Here is a 17,032-nt window from a genome sequence, read left to right as displayed (position 1 = left end):
AAAATCTAAAAGAATGGATTCTGAGCTTACATATAAAATGTAAAACAGAAAAACATTTAGAGAAGAACCTTTAGGCAGGGCTAGTGATGTGGCACATCTGGTTAAGATATCTCTTGCAGGGCCTGGCGCAGTGGCCTAGCTGCTAAAGTCCTCACCTTGAAAGCGCCGGGATCCCATATGGGCTTCAGTTCATATCCCGTCAGCTCCACTTCCCATCCAGTTCCCTGCTCATGGCCTGGGGAAGCAGTCATGGACAACAAAGCCTTGGGACCCTGCACCCATGCGGGAGACCTGGAAGAAGTTCCTGGGTCCTGGCTTTGGATTGGTGCAGTCACTTGGGGAATGAATCATCGGATGGAAGATCTTCTTCTCTGTCTCTCCTCCTCTCTGAATCTCTCTCTGACTTTGCAGTAAAAATAAATAAATATTTAAAAAAAAAAAAAGATACCTCTTGCAGTGCCAGCAATACCTTATGGGTACCAGTTTGAGTCCTGGATGCTCTACTTCCAATCCAGTTTCCTTCTAATGTGCCTGGGAAAGCACAGGAAGATGATCCATATACCTTGGCTCTTGTTATCTATGTGGGAGACCCAGATGAAGTTCCTGGCTCTTTGTTTCATGCTGGCCCAGGCCTGGCCATTGTAACCATCTAGGGAGTCAATTAGCAGACGGAAGATCTTTCTCTTTGTCTCTCCTTCTCTTTGTAACTCTGCCTTTCAAATACATAAGTAAACAAAGAAGAAGAAAGAAAACCTTTGAGTTCTGGGTCTCAGCAGAAAGTCTTTAGACTTGACACCAACATACAGTCCATGAAAGGAAACACTGATAAACTATACTACAACAAAATTGAAGAATTTGGCCTGCAAAAATCTAAAATAATGAACAATAACACAAAACAAACCAGAGTGGAAAAAAAAAAGTTACTAACTTCATATCTGGCAGAGGGGAAATAGGATACAAAGAACTACGAAAAGCTGAGCTTGAATTCATTCACATTCGCTAATTGTTGTAAAGATTAATAGGCCTGGGCCCAGCAGTGTGGCCTAGTGGCTAAAGTCCTCGCCTTCAACGCCCTGGGATCCCATATGGGCGCTGGTTCTAATCCCGGCAGTTCCACCAGCTCCACTTTCCATCCAGCTCCCTGCTTGTGGCCTGGGAAAGCAGTCGAGGACAGCCCCTTGGGACACTGCACCCGCGTGGGAGACCTGGAAGAGGTTCCTGGCTCCCGGCTTCGAATCGGCACACCACCGGCCCATTGCGGCTCACTTGGGGAGTGAATCATCAGATGGAAGATCTTCCTCTCTGTCTCTCCTCCTCTCTGTATATCTGACTTTGTAATAAAAATAAAGATAAATCTTTAAAAACAAACAAAAAAGATTAATAGGCCACTGTTTCCAATTACACTTACTGAGGAAAAAAAAAGAAGTCATACAAAGAAATGCACAGTCTAGGATTCAAGAACAGGCAACAGTCATCTATGAAGATATAAGTCAGATGAGTTGTTATTTCTGCATAGGGAATGGACTAGAAAGAGTTAGAAAGAAATTTCTGGAGCTAAATGATCTGCATGGTAGCCCTTGCCACATGTGGCTATGGAATATTTAAAATCTGTATGACATGAGGTTTCTGTACATACTATATAAACACACAATCTGGGACAATATGAAAAATGAATGTTACATGCCTCATAATCATCTTTTAAAGATCAACTACATGTTAAAATGATAATATGGCTAAATGGCACTGAAAAAAATACAGTAAAACAAACATGTTAAAAGCTATTGTATTTTATTTAAATATTTATTTATTTGCATTTATTTGAAAGGCAGAACTAGAGAGACACAGGAATCTTCCATCCACTGCTACATTCTCCAAATATCCCCAACAATCTGGACTTGGTCAGGCCCAAGCTAGGAGCTAGAGCTTCATCCAGGTCCCCTCCACAGGTACTGGGGGTCCAAGCACAACAGCCATCACCTGCTGCTTCCCACGACACATTAGGAGGACGTTGGATCAGAAGTGGAGGTGCCAGGACTCAAACTGGTACTTTAATACAGAACACAGTCATCTCAAGCAGCAGCTGTCCCAAAGATGTTAGTTTTTTTTTTTTTTTAATTGGCCATTGGAATACTTAAAGGTTACATTTGTGGGGGCTGGAGTTGTGCCGAAGTGGGTACAGCCACCCCTGCAATGGCATCCTCTGTAGATGCCAGTTTGTGTCCTAGCTATTGCACTTGCAATCCAGCTCCATGCTAATGCAGGGGAAAGCAATGGAAGATAGCCCAAGTGCTTCGGCCTCCACCACCCATGTGAAAGACACAGAAGAGGTTCCTGGCTCCTGGCTTTGGCCTGGCCCAGCTTTGGCCATTGCAGCTACCTGGTGAGTATGCCAGCAGATAAAAGAACTCTTCCTATGTCTCTCCCTTTCCCTACAACTCTGCCCCTCAAACAAACATATATATATATATATATATATATATTTTTTTTTTTTTTTTTTTTTTTTTTGACAAGTTAGGGCCTGGTGTGATAGCGTAGTGGTTGGAGTCCTTGCCTTGCACGCGCCTGGATCCCATAAGGGCGCCGGTTTTAATCTTGGTGGCCCTGCTTCCCATCCAGCTCCCTGTTTGTGGCCTGGGAAAGCAGTTGAGGATGGCCCAAAGCCTTGGGACCCTGCACCCGTGTGGGAGACCTGGAAGAGGTTCCTGGCTCCCGGCTTCGGATTGGCTCAGCACCGGCCGTTGCATTCACTTGGGGAGTGAACCATTGGATGGAAGATCTTCCTCTCTGTCTCTCCTCCTCTCTGAATCTCTCTCTGACTTTGCAATAAAAATAAATAAGTCTTAAAAAGAAAAAAGAACCATCATGTAAGATCCATTTTAAAAAAGAAATGAAAAGTTACATATGTAACTTATTTCCACTGAAGAGCACCATTTCAGAGTGATGGCCAAAATAAGGCCTCCATCTTAAGGTGTTGGGTAATGAGTGTATACAGCTATTGCTTAAACATGTTCCTTTCATCTCTTGCGCTGGAGACTTAATCCCCAAATCCATAGCTTACTGGCCTTTGGAGGTGGGATCTTGCATGTGACTGGCTCCTGAGGGCATCAATCCAGTCAGTCATGGATTAAGCAGTGATTGAGGGAATGCCTATGTCATAAAAGAGAGCTCTCCCTGGTAATGGTAGCTCTGTCTCACCCTTGGATGTCATCCGCCATGGATCACCAAGCAGTAAGACCCTCAGCAGAAGTTGAGCAAGTACCAGCACTACACTCTTGGAGTGCCTAGCCTAATGGAAATTCATCCCTTACAAACTGCCCAGGCTGTGGAATTCAGTTACACCAACAGAAAGTGGGCTAGGATAACACATGTGTTAAAATTTACTGACCTGTACATAGAGGATCGGTGTGGTTTACTGAATGTAATTATATCATAAGGTCTCATACTCTTTCCACACCCAACATAACCTCCCTGAACAATGCAGACTACAAAGAACTCACAAGTTGTAAGAGTCACAATAAAGATTTTGAGCAAAATATTCTACATTTTTGGACCTTCAGATGAAACTACTGGCCTATGTGTATTCTGGGGGTATGTGAAGAAAGCATGTAAGAAGTTCGGCAAATTGTCTCTAAAAAACAAGACATTCCTTTGAAGTTTGGAATACTTGGCCTGGGGTGGGGGATGGGGGGAAGTAGCCAGGCTGCTGGTGTTCCCTGGAGATATTTGTTGGATACAGACAGAGAGGAAAGAGAGCTCAGAAGTCAGGCACGGAGGCTGATTCAAGACCCTTGACCCTCAGTGGGCGAGAGGCTGTTATATGCAAGGTCTTTATTTCGGCTTTCTAGGGACAAGCCTCTGCATATTTTTCTGTTCATTCCCAGAGGAATGTGAATTACACAAAGTCAAAGGGTTAGGAGAGCTTTCATGCACATGGAATGCAGCACGAAGGCCCCCATCAAACCACAGCCCTGTTGGTACCAAAGCAGCCTCTTCAGGAATCTCAGAATGTGGACAGAAACGAGCGCTGACTATCCAAAGCAAGCAAGGGCCAGAGAGGTTGAACAACTTCTCTAGAGCCATAGCTGAGTTAGAAAAGGCAGGCTTAGGTCGTCTCCTGTCCTTCAACTTCCAAATCATGGAGCATATGCTTGTCACTGAGGTTTCTAAAACAAGGCTCAAGTGCTAGAAACACAACTCATTTGATTGTAAAAAGGATGTGTCCCTGGTAGAACAATTAGTGTCTGTCATTGTCAGGACACTAGGGCATGAAATAATAGCCTGCACACTGGCCTGCCAGGGCATCCTCAACAGCCAGCCCAGCTTGGCTTAGACAGTTCACTCTGCTGAAGCCTTCTCCCTTGCACTCTACGAACAGTTGCTGAACTATGAGCCTCCAGGTCACGGAAGGAATGTGCACAGCCATTGTTATACAAACAAGGCCTGTAAAACAATTCTCCCCGCAAGCTATGGGTGAACGTTGCCTTGGCCAAGCTGTTAAAGCATGTTTCTTTCTTTCTTTCTTTCTTTCTTTCTTTTTTTTTTTACAGCATGTTCTTATGTAAGTAGGCTCATGTAACCGTCTCCACAATACTTTTCACAGGAGAAAAGTTCAGCCTCAAGTCCCCAGACTGCTCAACTGCAAAGTTGTGTGTTTGAGCCCCAGACTGGCCCTCTTTCGGAGTTCCCAGTTTTACACTGAAAGGAAACATAACGAGGGCTTCACATCCAAGGTTCAAAATGATTTAAGTCCATGTTAAGGGGTGAGCACTATGGTTCAGTGGGCCACTGTGTGCAATGCCCGCTGTCTGAGTCTTGGCTACTCTGCTTCCAATCCAGCTCCCTGCTAAAGCTGCTAAGAAGCAGCAGGGGGATGGCTCAAGCACTCAAGTACTTGGCACACACACGGGAGACCCAGATGGAGGTCCTGACTCCTAGCTCCAGGCTGACTCAGCTCCAGCTAATTGAAGGGAGTGAACAGGCCAAGGGAAGATCTTTCTCTCTCTGTCAGTTTGCTTTTCCCATAAATAAATAAATCTTTTAGGGGAGAATAGTGGTATTGTGACATGGTAGGTTAAGTGGCCATTTGCAACATAGGCATCTCATTTAGAGGGCCTGTTTGATCCCGGTTGTTCTACTTCTAATCTAGCTCCCTGTTAATGCACTTGCACAAGCAGCAGAAAATGGTCCAAATAGTTAGGTCCTTGCCACACTGGTGAGAAACCCTGGGGCGAGTTCTTGGCTCCTGGCTTTGGTTTAGACCAATACCAGCCATTTTGAAAACTGAACCTATGTCTGTCTCTGCCCACCCCACCTTTAACTCAGTCAGTCTGCCTTTCAAATCAATCAACCTTAAAGAATAGTGCAAAAAGCACAAGTAGGATTACACAATAGTAAGAAGGCTTAAGCCCACAGTCCTATCATTTCAGAAACTGGACTGGAGTCCCAGCCTCCTTAGGAAGTCGTCTTGTCCATGCCACCTATCCAATTTCACTCTGATGGACACCCTTAATGGTGATGCACACTTTTTTGTCCTTCATCAGTGTTCTAAGGTCTTCCCCTATAGATCCCTTGTTTAGCAGAGCAATTCTTCCCATGAACACCAGTTCACTCACCCACATAACCACTGCACTCTCTGTAGCAGATGGCAGCCTATTACTACATGCAGGACGGGGGCGGTTACCTACAACAGCTGTGCTCCATTCACTGACTATGAGATCCAAGTTCATAGTTCATTTTTTCCTGCTGTTCCCCTTGGATTATAGGAGCCCCAGAGGAATGTGTAAGGATATCATGGCTGGATCACTTGTAAATCATTTGGGGGATTTGTCTCTGAGTTCCTTTGTGATTGCAGTTAATAGTTTTCATTCAAAATACTCCCTGTCCTAACACAAGTTTCTGATACAGGATGTGTATTTCAGTTGCTGGGCCTAGGTGATAATAGCTCCCTAGAGAGTGGTCCCTGAAGCCCCCTTACCCCATGATCCTATTACTAGATCAGTACCAGGTCACTGGACTTTCAGATCTCTGGACACTATGCCACCTCCTGGGAGTTTCAGCTACTGTTCTCTCTGTCCTTTCCTGCACCAAATGTTCCTGACACCTGGACACAGCGGCCTCCCAGGCTGCCCTAGGCAAGCTGTAAAGGAGACCTAGACTAGGAGGCACTGTACACCCCAGGTTCCTCCTTAAGATGCCTCCCTTGTGGGGGGGGGGGGTCTCCAGAAGCCCAGAAAAGTTCTACCATCTTTCTCAGGAAAGGAGCATGTGGACAAGGGCAGGAGTAGGTGGCTGGGGAACTCTGGGGGAGGCGGTGGGCAGCCCCTGTCTTGGATGGAGGACTGGACTGGCAGCTGGACAGAAGCTAGCACTTTGGCCACTGGCCAGGAGAAAGACTCAGGTCCCAGAGACCAAGGAGGAATGAAGTCTCTCTCACTTTCAAACTGATTGGAACTCCTGGGCAGACAACATTCCTAGGTTTTCGGAAACCAGCCCAACCTCAGAACAGTGAATTCTATCCTTCAGCCCAGCCACCTGTCAAGTAGGGAGAACCAGCGCCAAATTAACTAGGCTCATTAGGATGAAATAAGGCCTATGATCAGGCAATTGGTAGGGGGAGGAGCCTGGGCTGTCACTCAAGACATATGTTTTTCAAAGTTTCCTGTTTTCTGCCTACCAAGCAAAAAAAACAGAGATCGGAAGGAACAGACTGGACTTGTGGGGGTGGAGAGGAGGGAAGGGGGGTTGGGCAGCAGAAGAGCAGGTTGTATGTGATAGCGCCAAAAGAGCAGGGGACACAAGTCCAGGCCACTTCCACTTCACACACTTGGCACACTGTACAGCAATTCTTTTATGTTTCTTTCACTAATGTGCAAACTCCTGAAGTATGGATGACAGAGTTCCATGGTCTCTCTCTCGGCAGAGTGCCCACTAAGTGCTGGGCACAGCCTGCGTCCTTAGGAGCATGTATGCGAGGTTGGCCAGCAGAAGCTTGTAAAGGAGGGAAATCAGGCAAAGCTGCCTGCCAGCAAGGGTGCAGACAGAGAGGCGCAAGAGGGCTGGGGAAATTAGGCCAAATGCTTGAGAATTCTTTATCTCTCTGGACAAATGGGTTTCCTCTCAACACAGAATCTGTTCTCAGATCTGCTGCCCAGCCCCACTCACAGAGGTCACAGGCTTGGAGCAGGCCTGTTTTGTTTACACCTAAACTCAACAGTAAGAAATGTCCCACACTGTGACCTGATGGGCCTGTGTTAGCAACTTAAGGGATGTTCATTTGGGGGAATAACTTTCCCAGGAGTTCAGAGGTGAGGTTGGAAGACAGGGGCTGGGTGAGGAGGCCCATGAAGGTAGGAAGGAAGGCAGGAAGGAAGGCAGGAAGGAAGGAAGGAAGAAAGGAAGGAAGGAAGGAAGGAAGGAAGGAAGGAAGGAAAGAGAAAGGGTTAAGAGACCCACTCTTGCTCCCAGTACAGTCCACAGACCAGCCATCTCCATGGAGCTTTCTCTAGCCATTAGGCACTGACAGAAACCACAGCCTGCTTTTAGTTTTGAGGAATTAGATTGCAGAGTGTCCTGATCTTGCCAAAAGGAAGTATTTGCTTACTTCTTTTTAAATATCAGATTTAGTCCTCTAAGACACTGCCTGTGCAGGCTCCTTCTCCCTGAGCCAGGCCCGGGCCCCATCCGGTTAACCCACACCAAAAGTGCTGTCCTTACCACAGATTAGCTGCTGGCTGGGCTGGGCTGTAGGGCAGGCTCCCGCGTGCAGGCCTCCCCTCTGCTGGGCGAAGTTGATAGTACCAGCCTAACAACATCTGACCCAGGACGGGCTTCCACTTTTGCAAAAAACTCTCGGGGGTCCTGCAGCCACCGGGCCAGCTCCCAGGACCCTCAGAGCTCCTGGGACCAGCACACTCTCCAGCTGCCAGTCCCCACCCAAGGACAGAACAAACAGGCTCAGGAGTAGGCAGCCAGGAAGGAAATTCGTGTTTTTTAGTGGCTGAAGAGAAGAGGGGGCAATGTTTAGGGGCCCGGGCTGGGGCCAGTGGGGCAAATGCCCAAGTAAACCCTTGAAGGGGGTGCCGTGAGGACACATCAGAGCCCTGGCCCTAGCCCCTCCCCCTCCAGGGCCAACTGCTACAGGTCCACGCCAGGGTTTCCGTCGTGTGCCCACAGAGAGAAAAATCCAGAGTCCCGGGTTAGAACTCAGACGCACGGTGGGTTCACCGCAGCCAGCAGCAGCAGCCCCCAGCTCCAGCTTTTCTGGGGCCCTGAGTGCAAGACAGGGAGGGGCACCTATGTCCCAGTGCACGCCACCCAGACTGGCAGCAGCTGCAGGCTGCAAGGCCACGAGTGGGATGGGGAGCGAAGCCCTGCAGGATTCCCCCAAGTCCCTTGGGAGAGCAGGGTGCGCCGCCTCCTCTCTCCCAGGAGCCCCCTACCTGAGCGGACGGATAGCCTGCAGCCTCGCGTCCTGCCAACCCCGAGGGAGGGCGGCCCGTGCCCCCAGCACCCCCGTGCTCCCGGCACACAGCCTCCCCAGGCGCAGCATCCCGACGCAGACAGCCATGTCTCTCTTCGCCCCGCGTCCCGGCGGCCCGACTAAACTTTTAAAGTAAGCTGAGGCGGGGCGAGCGCGCAGCAGGCAAGGAGGCGGGGAGGGTCGCCTCTGCCTATGGGGCGCGGAGGACTCGGGCTCGGAGGGGCGGGGCGAGGCGAGGCGAGGCGAGGCGAAGCTGAGTGGCCACACTGTCCTGGGGGCCACCGTCCTCTGAGACCCGCAGCCCTCCTCGCCCACCCACGAATTGCCCCCTGCTTTTTTCCTGCAACCCAAGACGAGGGGCTCCCTTCCCCACTAGTTGGGTCTTGAGGGCTCAAGAGTTTGTTGATTTCGTAAAGGGGACAGAAAATCACTGGTGAGTGGCTCAGGCCCGAATTAGCGCATGGATCACGTGTCCCCCGCCCCCCGCGTTGTCTGCCAAAGGCCAGCGGAGCCGGTGCAAGGTGCCCGCTTGCGTGCAATTTGGAGCAGAGGCCCGCGGAGCGGGCGAAGCAACCCGGTATGCCGAGTACTGCAGGGAGCTCCTCCCGGCGTGGCCCGAGGCCGGACCTTCAGTTTGGCCAGGGACATTTGTAGGTATCTGGGTCTGGCACGCTGCATACTCCCACTGCTCCACGGGTGGCTAAGCCTTGACCCTCCCTGTAGGGTACCGGGGTTCTGTTCCCTTAGATATCCCTCCCCCATCCCCGTAGGCCCGGCTTGGCCTGGGCCCTGCTGGGAGGCATGCAGGGCAACAGGGAAAGCTGTGTGGGAGGTTCTGTCGTTCTTCCTGGCTGGCTGGAGGCGCCGGTGCAGGTGGACAGAGAGGTGCACCGCCAAGACCCCAGAGGCGCTTCCACCTCTGATCCTTGCCAGGAGGCTCCAAAGAGTGGCTCACAGCGGCTTGGGCTAACTTTAACCCTTCTTCCCGAGAAAGAGGGGGAAAGGTCTTGCCAGTGTGACGGCCCCTCTCCTGATCTACCACAAATGAAGTAACCTCCGGGCAACTGGGCGGCTGAGGGTGGCGCTGGCCCTGAGGAGACCTTTACCCTTTGCTGGGAACCGTCTCAGCTGAGGTCACGAGGAGGTTCTGGGGTGCAACTCTTCCTGATGTGACCTCACCCCCAGACCTCCACAGCCTTGGTTCCTGGGGAGGATCCTTATGAGGTGGGAGAAAAAAAGTCTAAATTCTTTTTTTTTTAATTATAGCTTTTTTTTTTAAGATTTATTTTATTTTTATTACAAAGTCAGATATACTGAGAGGAGGAGAGACAGAGAGGAAGTGGAGCTGCCGGGATCAGAACCAGCGGCCATATGGGATCAAGGCGAGGACCTTAGCCACCAGGCCACGCTGCCGAGCCCAAAAAGTCTGAATTCTTATCCCAGGTCCTTGCCTGCTACGCTGAGAAACACCCTAAGGCCAGTGCAGATCTAGGGCACAAAGTGGGAAAGTGTTTAGAAGTTGAACACACACACACACACACACACACACACACACACACACGAGCATAGGAGTGGAGTGGGTCCAGAGGCAGGTGGTGGGAGAAGGAAGGTGGAGAGACAGCACCCTGCCCCTTCCTTTTGTAAGGTTGTGTACTCTCCTGGAAGTCTAAAGCACTTTCATAAAATTCCAGTGGGGCTTCACACTTACATTGGCATGATCACATTCACCTCCAACCTCCCAGGTCCCAGATGAAAACAAGGCATCGTGGGAAAGAGGGTGTCCTGACAGAACTGAGTCACACAGGCAGGACCTGAGGCTTGGGACCACCAGCTCAGCCAGCCAGCCATCCTATGCCACGTCTCTCACACTTCATACCGTGTGGGGTTGGGCCAGAAGGAGGACAGGAGCTGGGCTTGCAAAGGCCTGCCCTGCTCCTTCGAATAGCTCCCTGTCTCTGCTGGCCGGGTCCAGGGGATATAGGGTGCAAGTTTGAGGCCCAAGTTTGAGTTGCAAGTTGCTGGGTGACCCTGGGTCCCTCGTTGCCCGGCTCTGGACCTCTGAAGGGAGAGGCAGATGCAGACCTGGTGGGCCCACCCATACCCCCTACTAGAGTGACAGAGTCCTGGAGAGAAAAGGAAGGGGTGGGTACCATCTTGAATGCCTTTTTTTTTTTTTTAAAGATTTATTGATGTTTCATTGGAAAAGCAGATTTATAGAGAGAAGAAGAGACAGAAAGATTTTTCCATCTGCTGGCTTGCACCCCAAATGGCCACAAGAGCCAGAGCTGAGCCCACCCAAAGCCAGGAACTTCTTCTGGGTCTCCCATGTGGGTGCAGGGTCCCAAGGATTTGAGCCGTCCACTGATGCTTTCCCAGGTCACAAGAAGAGAGCTGGGTGAGAAGTGAAACAACCAAGGTACAAACTGGTGTGCATGTGAGTTGCCAGTGCTTGAAGGGGGAAGATTAGACAACTGATCCATCATGCTGGGCTCAGGTCTCGAACTTTGCTCATTCCTGGGTGATCCCCTGAAAGTGGGGAGCAGGGCACATGGGCCATCCACAACCCTTCTACTTCCTTCTTCCTCTTTCCCACCAAGTCAATTCCCCAGGGCTTGCTTTCTGAGCTAAGCACACCATGTGCAAGCTGCAGGCCTGATGGCAGTCTGTGGTCTCGCTTCTACTGGTGTCTGAGTCAGTCCTTATTACTCTCCCTTTTGCCAGGATTCCTCCCCCTGGAGCTTCAAAACACAGGCTCACAATATAAACACTGTCGTTGAATTCTTAATCCCTCGAATAAAGTTCAGAAGACTTAGCTGTACTTAGGAAACAGAATAAAAGAGTTACTAACCTTGGAAGTTAAACCTGGCAGTGGGGGAGGGAGGACATTTGGCATGGCTGCTAAGATCCCCAAGGTGCCGCCTGGGAAGTCCCCGGGGTTTGAGGCCTAGCTCCACTCCTAGTTCCAGCTCCCTGTTCCTGTCAGCCTTGGGAGGCCATAGGAGATGGCTCAAGTATTTGCATTTGTAGCAATCATGAAGGACTTGGTCTGAGTTCTCAACCCCTAACTTCAGCCTGGCTCAACCTCAAAGCCTTTTCTGGGGAATGAATCAGCAGACAGGAGTTCTGTCCATTGGACTGTGTTTCTTACTCTCAAATAAAATACAGAAAAATTAAAAGACATAGCAGAATATTGTTTAGAGGTAAGTAGAACATAAAAGAGGATTCAGATGGTTCCCTTTGGACTTGAGGGGACATTTCTCCAAAGATGTAAAGATGACTGGTAAGCACATGGCAAGAGTTAACAATATTGGGCCCGGCAGCGTGGCCTAGCGGCTAAAGTCCTCACCTTGAACGCCCCGGGATCCCATATGGGCGCCGGTTCTAATCCCGGCAGCTCTACTTCCCATCCAGCTCCCTGCTTGTGGCCTGGGAAAGCAGTCGAGGACGGCCCAATGCATTGGGACCCTGCACCCGTGTGGGAGACCTGGAAGAGGTTCCTGGCTCCTGGCTTCGAATCGGCGCGCATCGGCCCGTTGCAGCTCACTTGGGGAGTGAAACATCGGACGGAAGATCTTCCTCTCTGTCTCTCCTCCTCTCTGTATATCTGACTTTGTAATAAAATAAATGAATCTTTCAAAAAAGAGTTAACAATATCATCAGTCACTAGGAAGTGTAAATTAAATTAAATCACTAGAAACCCATCAGAATGAGCATTATTAAAACAGAAAAGGCGGGGGGCAGTACTGTGGCTTAACAGGCTAATCCTCCAGCTTGCAAATGCTGGGATCCCATATGAGTGCCAGTTCAAGTCCTGGCTGTTCCACTTCCCATTTAGCTCCCTGTTTACAGCCTGGGAAAGCAGCACAGGTGGCTCAAGTCCTTGGGCCCCTGCAACCATGTGGGAAACCCAAAGGAAATTCCTGGCTTTGGATTGGCTCAGTTCCAGCTGTTGCAGCCATTTGGAAAGTGAACCAGTGAATGGAAGATCTCTCTGTCTCTCTTTTCCATAACTCTGCCTTTCCAATAAAAATAAATAAATCTTTAAAAAACAGAAAAGAAATAAGAGAAAGAGTGTTATTACAGATGTGGAGAAATTACAATGTTGGTGCGTCATTGATGACACTGTGAATGGAGCTGCCAGGTTGGACGACAGTATGGTGGCTCCTCAGAATTAAAATGGGGGCCACATTGTGACATAGCAGATTATGCCTCCACTTGTGGCTCCAGCATCCTCTATCAAAGCACTAGTTTGAGATCCAGCTACTCTGCTTCTGATTTAGTTCCCTGCTGATGTCCCTGGAAAAGTAGCAGAAGATGGCCAAGGTATTGGGGCCTGCCTGCCACACACATGGGAGACACCATACAGTTAAGCCACTGTATTGCTCCCCCCTTTTTTTCTTTTTTTTTCCTTCCTGTATCTGGGGGGGAAGGGGGAGACAAGCCTCCCAAACGCCTCTGCACCCTGGGAAGGAGGACAGCCACCCAACACTACCCCAGGGTCCCCGGTATGGGGTATGCTGTGAGGGTCCTGCTTATGAGGTTTTGATAGTTCAGCTGTTCTAAATTACTGCTGATCTCACCACTCCAGTCACGATGAAATTTCTCCAGAATCCACTGGTTGACATAGTCCACCTTAGAGTCTCTGTTTGCCCAGATATTCGTTACCATCACCTGACTGAGGTAGTTGAAAGATTTGTTCTGTCCTCCACTCTCTGTTGTGGTACCAGGTGTCCTCTGCAGACTCCAAGGTACTCATATTCCCCATGCGCACATGGAAATGCTGTCCACTGCTGCGTCTAAGCCACTGAGGAGGCCCATCTCTGACACATGCACTCCTTGGTCAGACCATGGAACCTGCAATTCTCTCCATGATTGGGATACTAAGTCCAGCAGTTCAGTTGGGGGCATCACCATAGAAACTTCATCTGAGGTGATCCCAGACTTGATTCTTGTGTATGCTTGCCATACAGGATCCAGTACAGTCTGTCGCGCCAAACAGATTATGCACATGCTGGTGGTTGCATTTGCTGGATCAGTTCTGCCTCCAGCCCTGTCTTCTACACAAACCAATGGGTTTGGCAGCCCAGCCCGATCCTGCCAACCACACACTTGGCCCTCACACAAAAAAATGGGAACTGCAGCCTAGTCGGAGTGACCCACAATAGCCCCCACCAGGTCTGTCCCTTTCCCTGGTTCCTGTGCTTGCCAGTATGTACAGCATACTGGTTCAGTCTGTCCCACATCTCATTTAGCTCTTGTACATGTCAATGGACATTGAAGCCTAGTTCAATCTAATCAGCCTCATTATCCAGCCCATACACCTGTTGGCAGATATCACTCTGTCTAGCCATGCCTGCTCCAGTCATGGTTCTCATGCTGGCCATTTGGAATGGCAACCCACAAGGGAAGTGCCCACTGTTTCCCTACTGGGCCACTCCCACTCCCGGATCTTGCACTGTCCAGGTGTTTCTGAAGTTTAACTTGACAGAATTAGGAACCCCCCATGCCAGCATCTGCCAGTTGATGCTGCAGCAAAGCCCAACCAACCCTCACCCACTCTGGCTTATGTATGCACCAGTAGGAAATGTCAACCCAGCCTGACTTTCCCTTGATCCAGCTTACATGAGGCCAGCAGGTGTTGTAACCATTCCCGGCCTGGTCTGGCCCCAACCCAACTCATGCTCTCCAGTGGGAGTGGTGGTCCAGCAGGGGAGACCTTCACATCTCCCCTACTGGTTTCGCCTCCTCCTCCCATGGGTCTCACGTGTACCAGTTGGGCACTGTGGCCCAGTCTGGCATGGCCCACCTCACCTCGACATTTGCCAGAGGGTACTGTAGCCTGGCCCAGCCTGGTCCACCCCTGATTCCAATTCACACTGGTAGGGGCTATGGCCTAGCCAAACCAGCCAACCCCTAGTCCTGGCTCTCATGTGAACTGGCTGGTATTGCGGCCTGACCTGGCATGACCCACACACCATTCTGGCTCTTGGATTTGTCAGCAGGTGATATGAACTGGCCCAGTCTGTTTCGCCTCAGATCTGAGTCAAAACTATGCCAGTGGGTACCACAACCTGACCTGGTCCAGGCTACTCTCTATCTTGGTTTTTGTGCTCACCTGCAAGGACTGTGTCCCAACAGAGGAGTTGTCCAAGCTCCTCCATCAGAACCTCTCCCAATGCCAGATCTCACGCACACCTGTGGGTTATATGCCACTCCTACTTAGTCCACTTCCTGTCCTAGCAGGAACAGTAGCCTTTCCTGTTTGGCCCTCACCCATTCTGGTTGTTACTGTTGGGTGCTACAGCCCAACCAAGCCTGGTCCATACCCAGACACAGCTCACGCATGACTCAGCAGGTGCAGAGACCTAACCTAGCTTGTCCTACACCCACCCTGGTTCTCACAATCACCAGTGGGTTCTAGAGTCTAGCCTGGTCCAGCACACCCCAGGCCCAGCCCAACTTATGTTGAGGGACACTGTAGCTAGACCAGGCATCAGCCCCCACTCTGGTCTCAGCACTCACCAGTGGGAACCACAACCCATCCAGGGCATCCTCTTAGTTCCCAAACCAGGCCTCTTCCCAGCCATAGATCTTACATGTGCCAAGCTCTGACCCAGCTTGGCATAGTCCCTCACCTGTCTTGGCCTTTGCCTTTGGATGCTGCAAGCTGGCCTGGCCCAGCCAGTCCCTAGTCCTACCTCTTACTGGTGGGTGCTGCAACCTGGCCCTACTCATTCTGCTCCCATCCCTGGCTCATGCAAACTGGTAGGTATGACAGCCTAGTCCAGCATGACCTGTACTCAGTAAGCTAAGGTTTGCTCAACCCTGCCCAGTCTTCCCTCTTCCAAAGCCTATCTACACATTTTCCAACAGTTGGAGCTACCTTGCCCAGATTGCCTGATCCTCAGACTTGGACCATGTTTTCACCAGTGGGACCTGTGACACACTAGGGGAGTTTCCCGTATTCCTTCACTTGGCCCACTCCCAGACCCATAGCTTATGCATGCCAGTGGGTGCTAGGCCCTTGTCCAGCATAGCCTGCCCCTCCATCTTGACCTTGTATGAGCCAGCCCACACCACACCCTGTTTTAGGGTTCATAAGCAGGTGCTGCCGCCTTGGCCTGCCCAGACGGTTGTCGGTTCCTTCACCCGTGAGTGATGGCAGGATCCAGGCTCACACGTAGCTCAGTCCATCATCACCCCAACTCTTGAGCTAACCAGCAGAACTTGTATTTCCACAGGGTTTGACCCACATATCCCCCACAGAATCTACCCCAGACCTGGTTCTCTCATGTGCTGGTTAGCGTCGTGGCCCTGCCTAATGTGACCCATCCCCTGATCCAACACTCAGCGTGAGGTACTGGGATCTAGTCCTGCTAAACAGGTCCCCAGGCCTTGCTTTCACATGGACCGGTGTGTGGTGGACAGCAATGTTTCATACCAACAAGCCCAGCTCAGGACTCCCATGTGGGCTGGCGTATCAGTCTGATCCATACAGATCTTCTGGTCTCTCCCCTCCAAACTGCCATTCTCAGTCTCCTTGCTTACCTGTCAGTACAGTGGCCCTGTTGTTTGGAGTTCCTCAGAATTCATTCCTCACTTGGGCCTGTCCCACCCTCTAACTGTGATATTAAAGCTTTTTTTTTTTTTTCATTTGAAAGACAGAGCTGGAAGGAGGAGAGAGAGTGAGTGAGAGAGCTATTTCATCCAAACAGCTGGGGCTGGCCCACACTCAAACCAGCAACCAGGAACACTACCCAAAGCTCCCAAGTAGGGGAGCCAGCACCTGCTCACATGAAGAAGAGGAAGAGGAAGCCAACTCAATCCAAGGGGCTCAGATGTGGGGCGCAGGTGTCCTGAGAGGCAGGTAATCTGCTGTGTTACAATGCCTACCCCCAACTGCATGTTTATACCTGTAATCAAACCTCTATTTCCTCCTTTTCTATCCCTCCCAGCCTCTAGTCATATCTATTTTTTAAAAAAAATTTATTATTACTTTTTTATTGGAAAGTAACATTTATAGAGAGAAGGAGAGACAGACATAAAGATCTTCCATCCACTGGTTCACTCCCCAAGTGGCCACAACAGACGGAGCTGAGCTGCAATGACCAAAGCTGAGCTGAGGAGATTCTTCTGATGTGGGTGCAGGGTCCCAAGGCTTTGGGCCATCCTCTATTGCTTTCCCAGGCCACAAGCAAGGAACTGGATGGGAAGTGGAGCAGCCAGAGTATGAACCAGGGCTCATATAGGATCCTAGTGCATGCAAGGCAAGGACTTTAGCTACTAGGCTACCATGATAGGCCCCTAATCATCACTGTTTTAAGTTCAGATTGATGTTGTAGACTTGCACATATAAGAACATGCAGTGTGTGTCTCTCTGGGTTTGGCTTATTTCACTTATCATAGTGATGACTAGAGTTGGTACTGTTGCATTGCAGGTAAAGCCTGTGTACCACCCAGCATCCCATGTGGGCACCGGTTCATGCACTGGCTGCTGCAGTTCCTATATAGCTCCCTGCTAATGGCCTTGGAAACGCGATGGAAGATGGGCCA

The 17,032-nt window shown here is 50.2% G+C and overlaps 1 protein-coding gene across 1 annotated transcript in view; it reads right to left on the bottom strand.

Moving 5' to 3' along the window:
• Positions 1-8,619, bottom strand: part of ACSF2 (acyl-CoA synthetase family member 2) — a 33,920-nt gene extending 25,301 nt beyond the window's left edge. Inside the window, exon 1 of the mRNA XM_004591057.3 lies at positions 8,439-8,619. Within this exon, the coding sequence (XP_004591114.1) occupies positions 8,439-8,566 (128 nt within the window). The 5' untranslated portion in view covers positions 8,567-8,619. The remainder of the gene's footprint in view (positions 1-8,438) is intronic.
• Positions 8,620-17,032: the final 8,413 nt, after the last annotated feature.

Source organism: Ochotona princeps, chromosome 17 (genome assembly GCF_030435755.1).
Source record: "Ochotona princeps isolate mOchPri1 chromosome 17, mOchPri1.hap1, whole genome shotgun sequence".
NCBI classification, from domain to species: domain Eukaryota; kingdom Metazoa; phylum Chordata; class Mammalia; order Lagomorpha; family Ochotonidae; genus Ochotona; species Ochotona princeps.
This window is presented reverse-complemented; position numbering and strand designations above follow the sequence as displayed.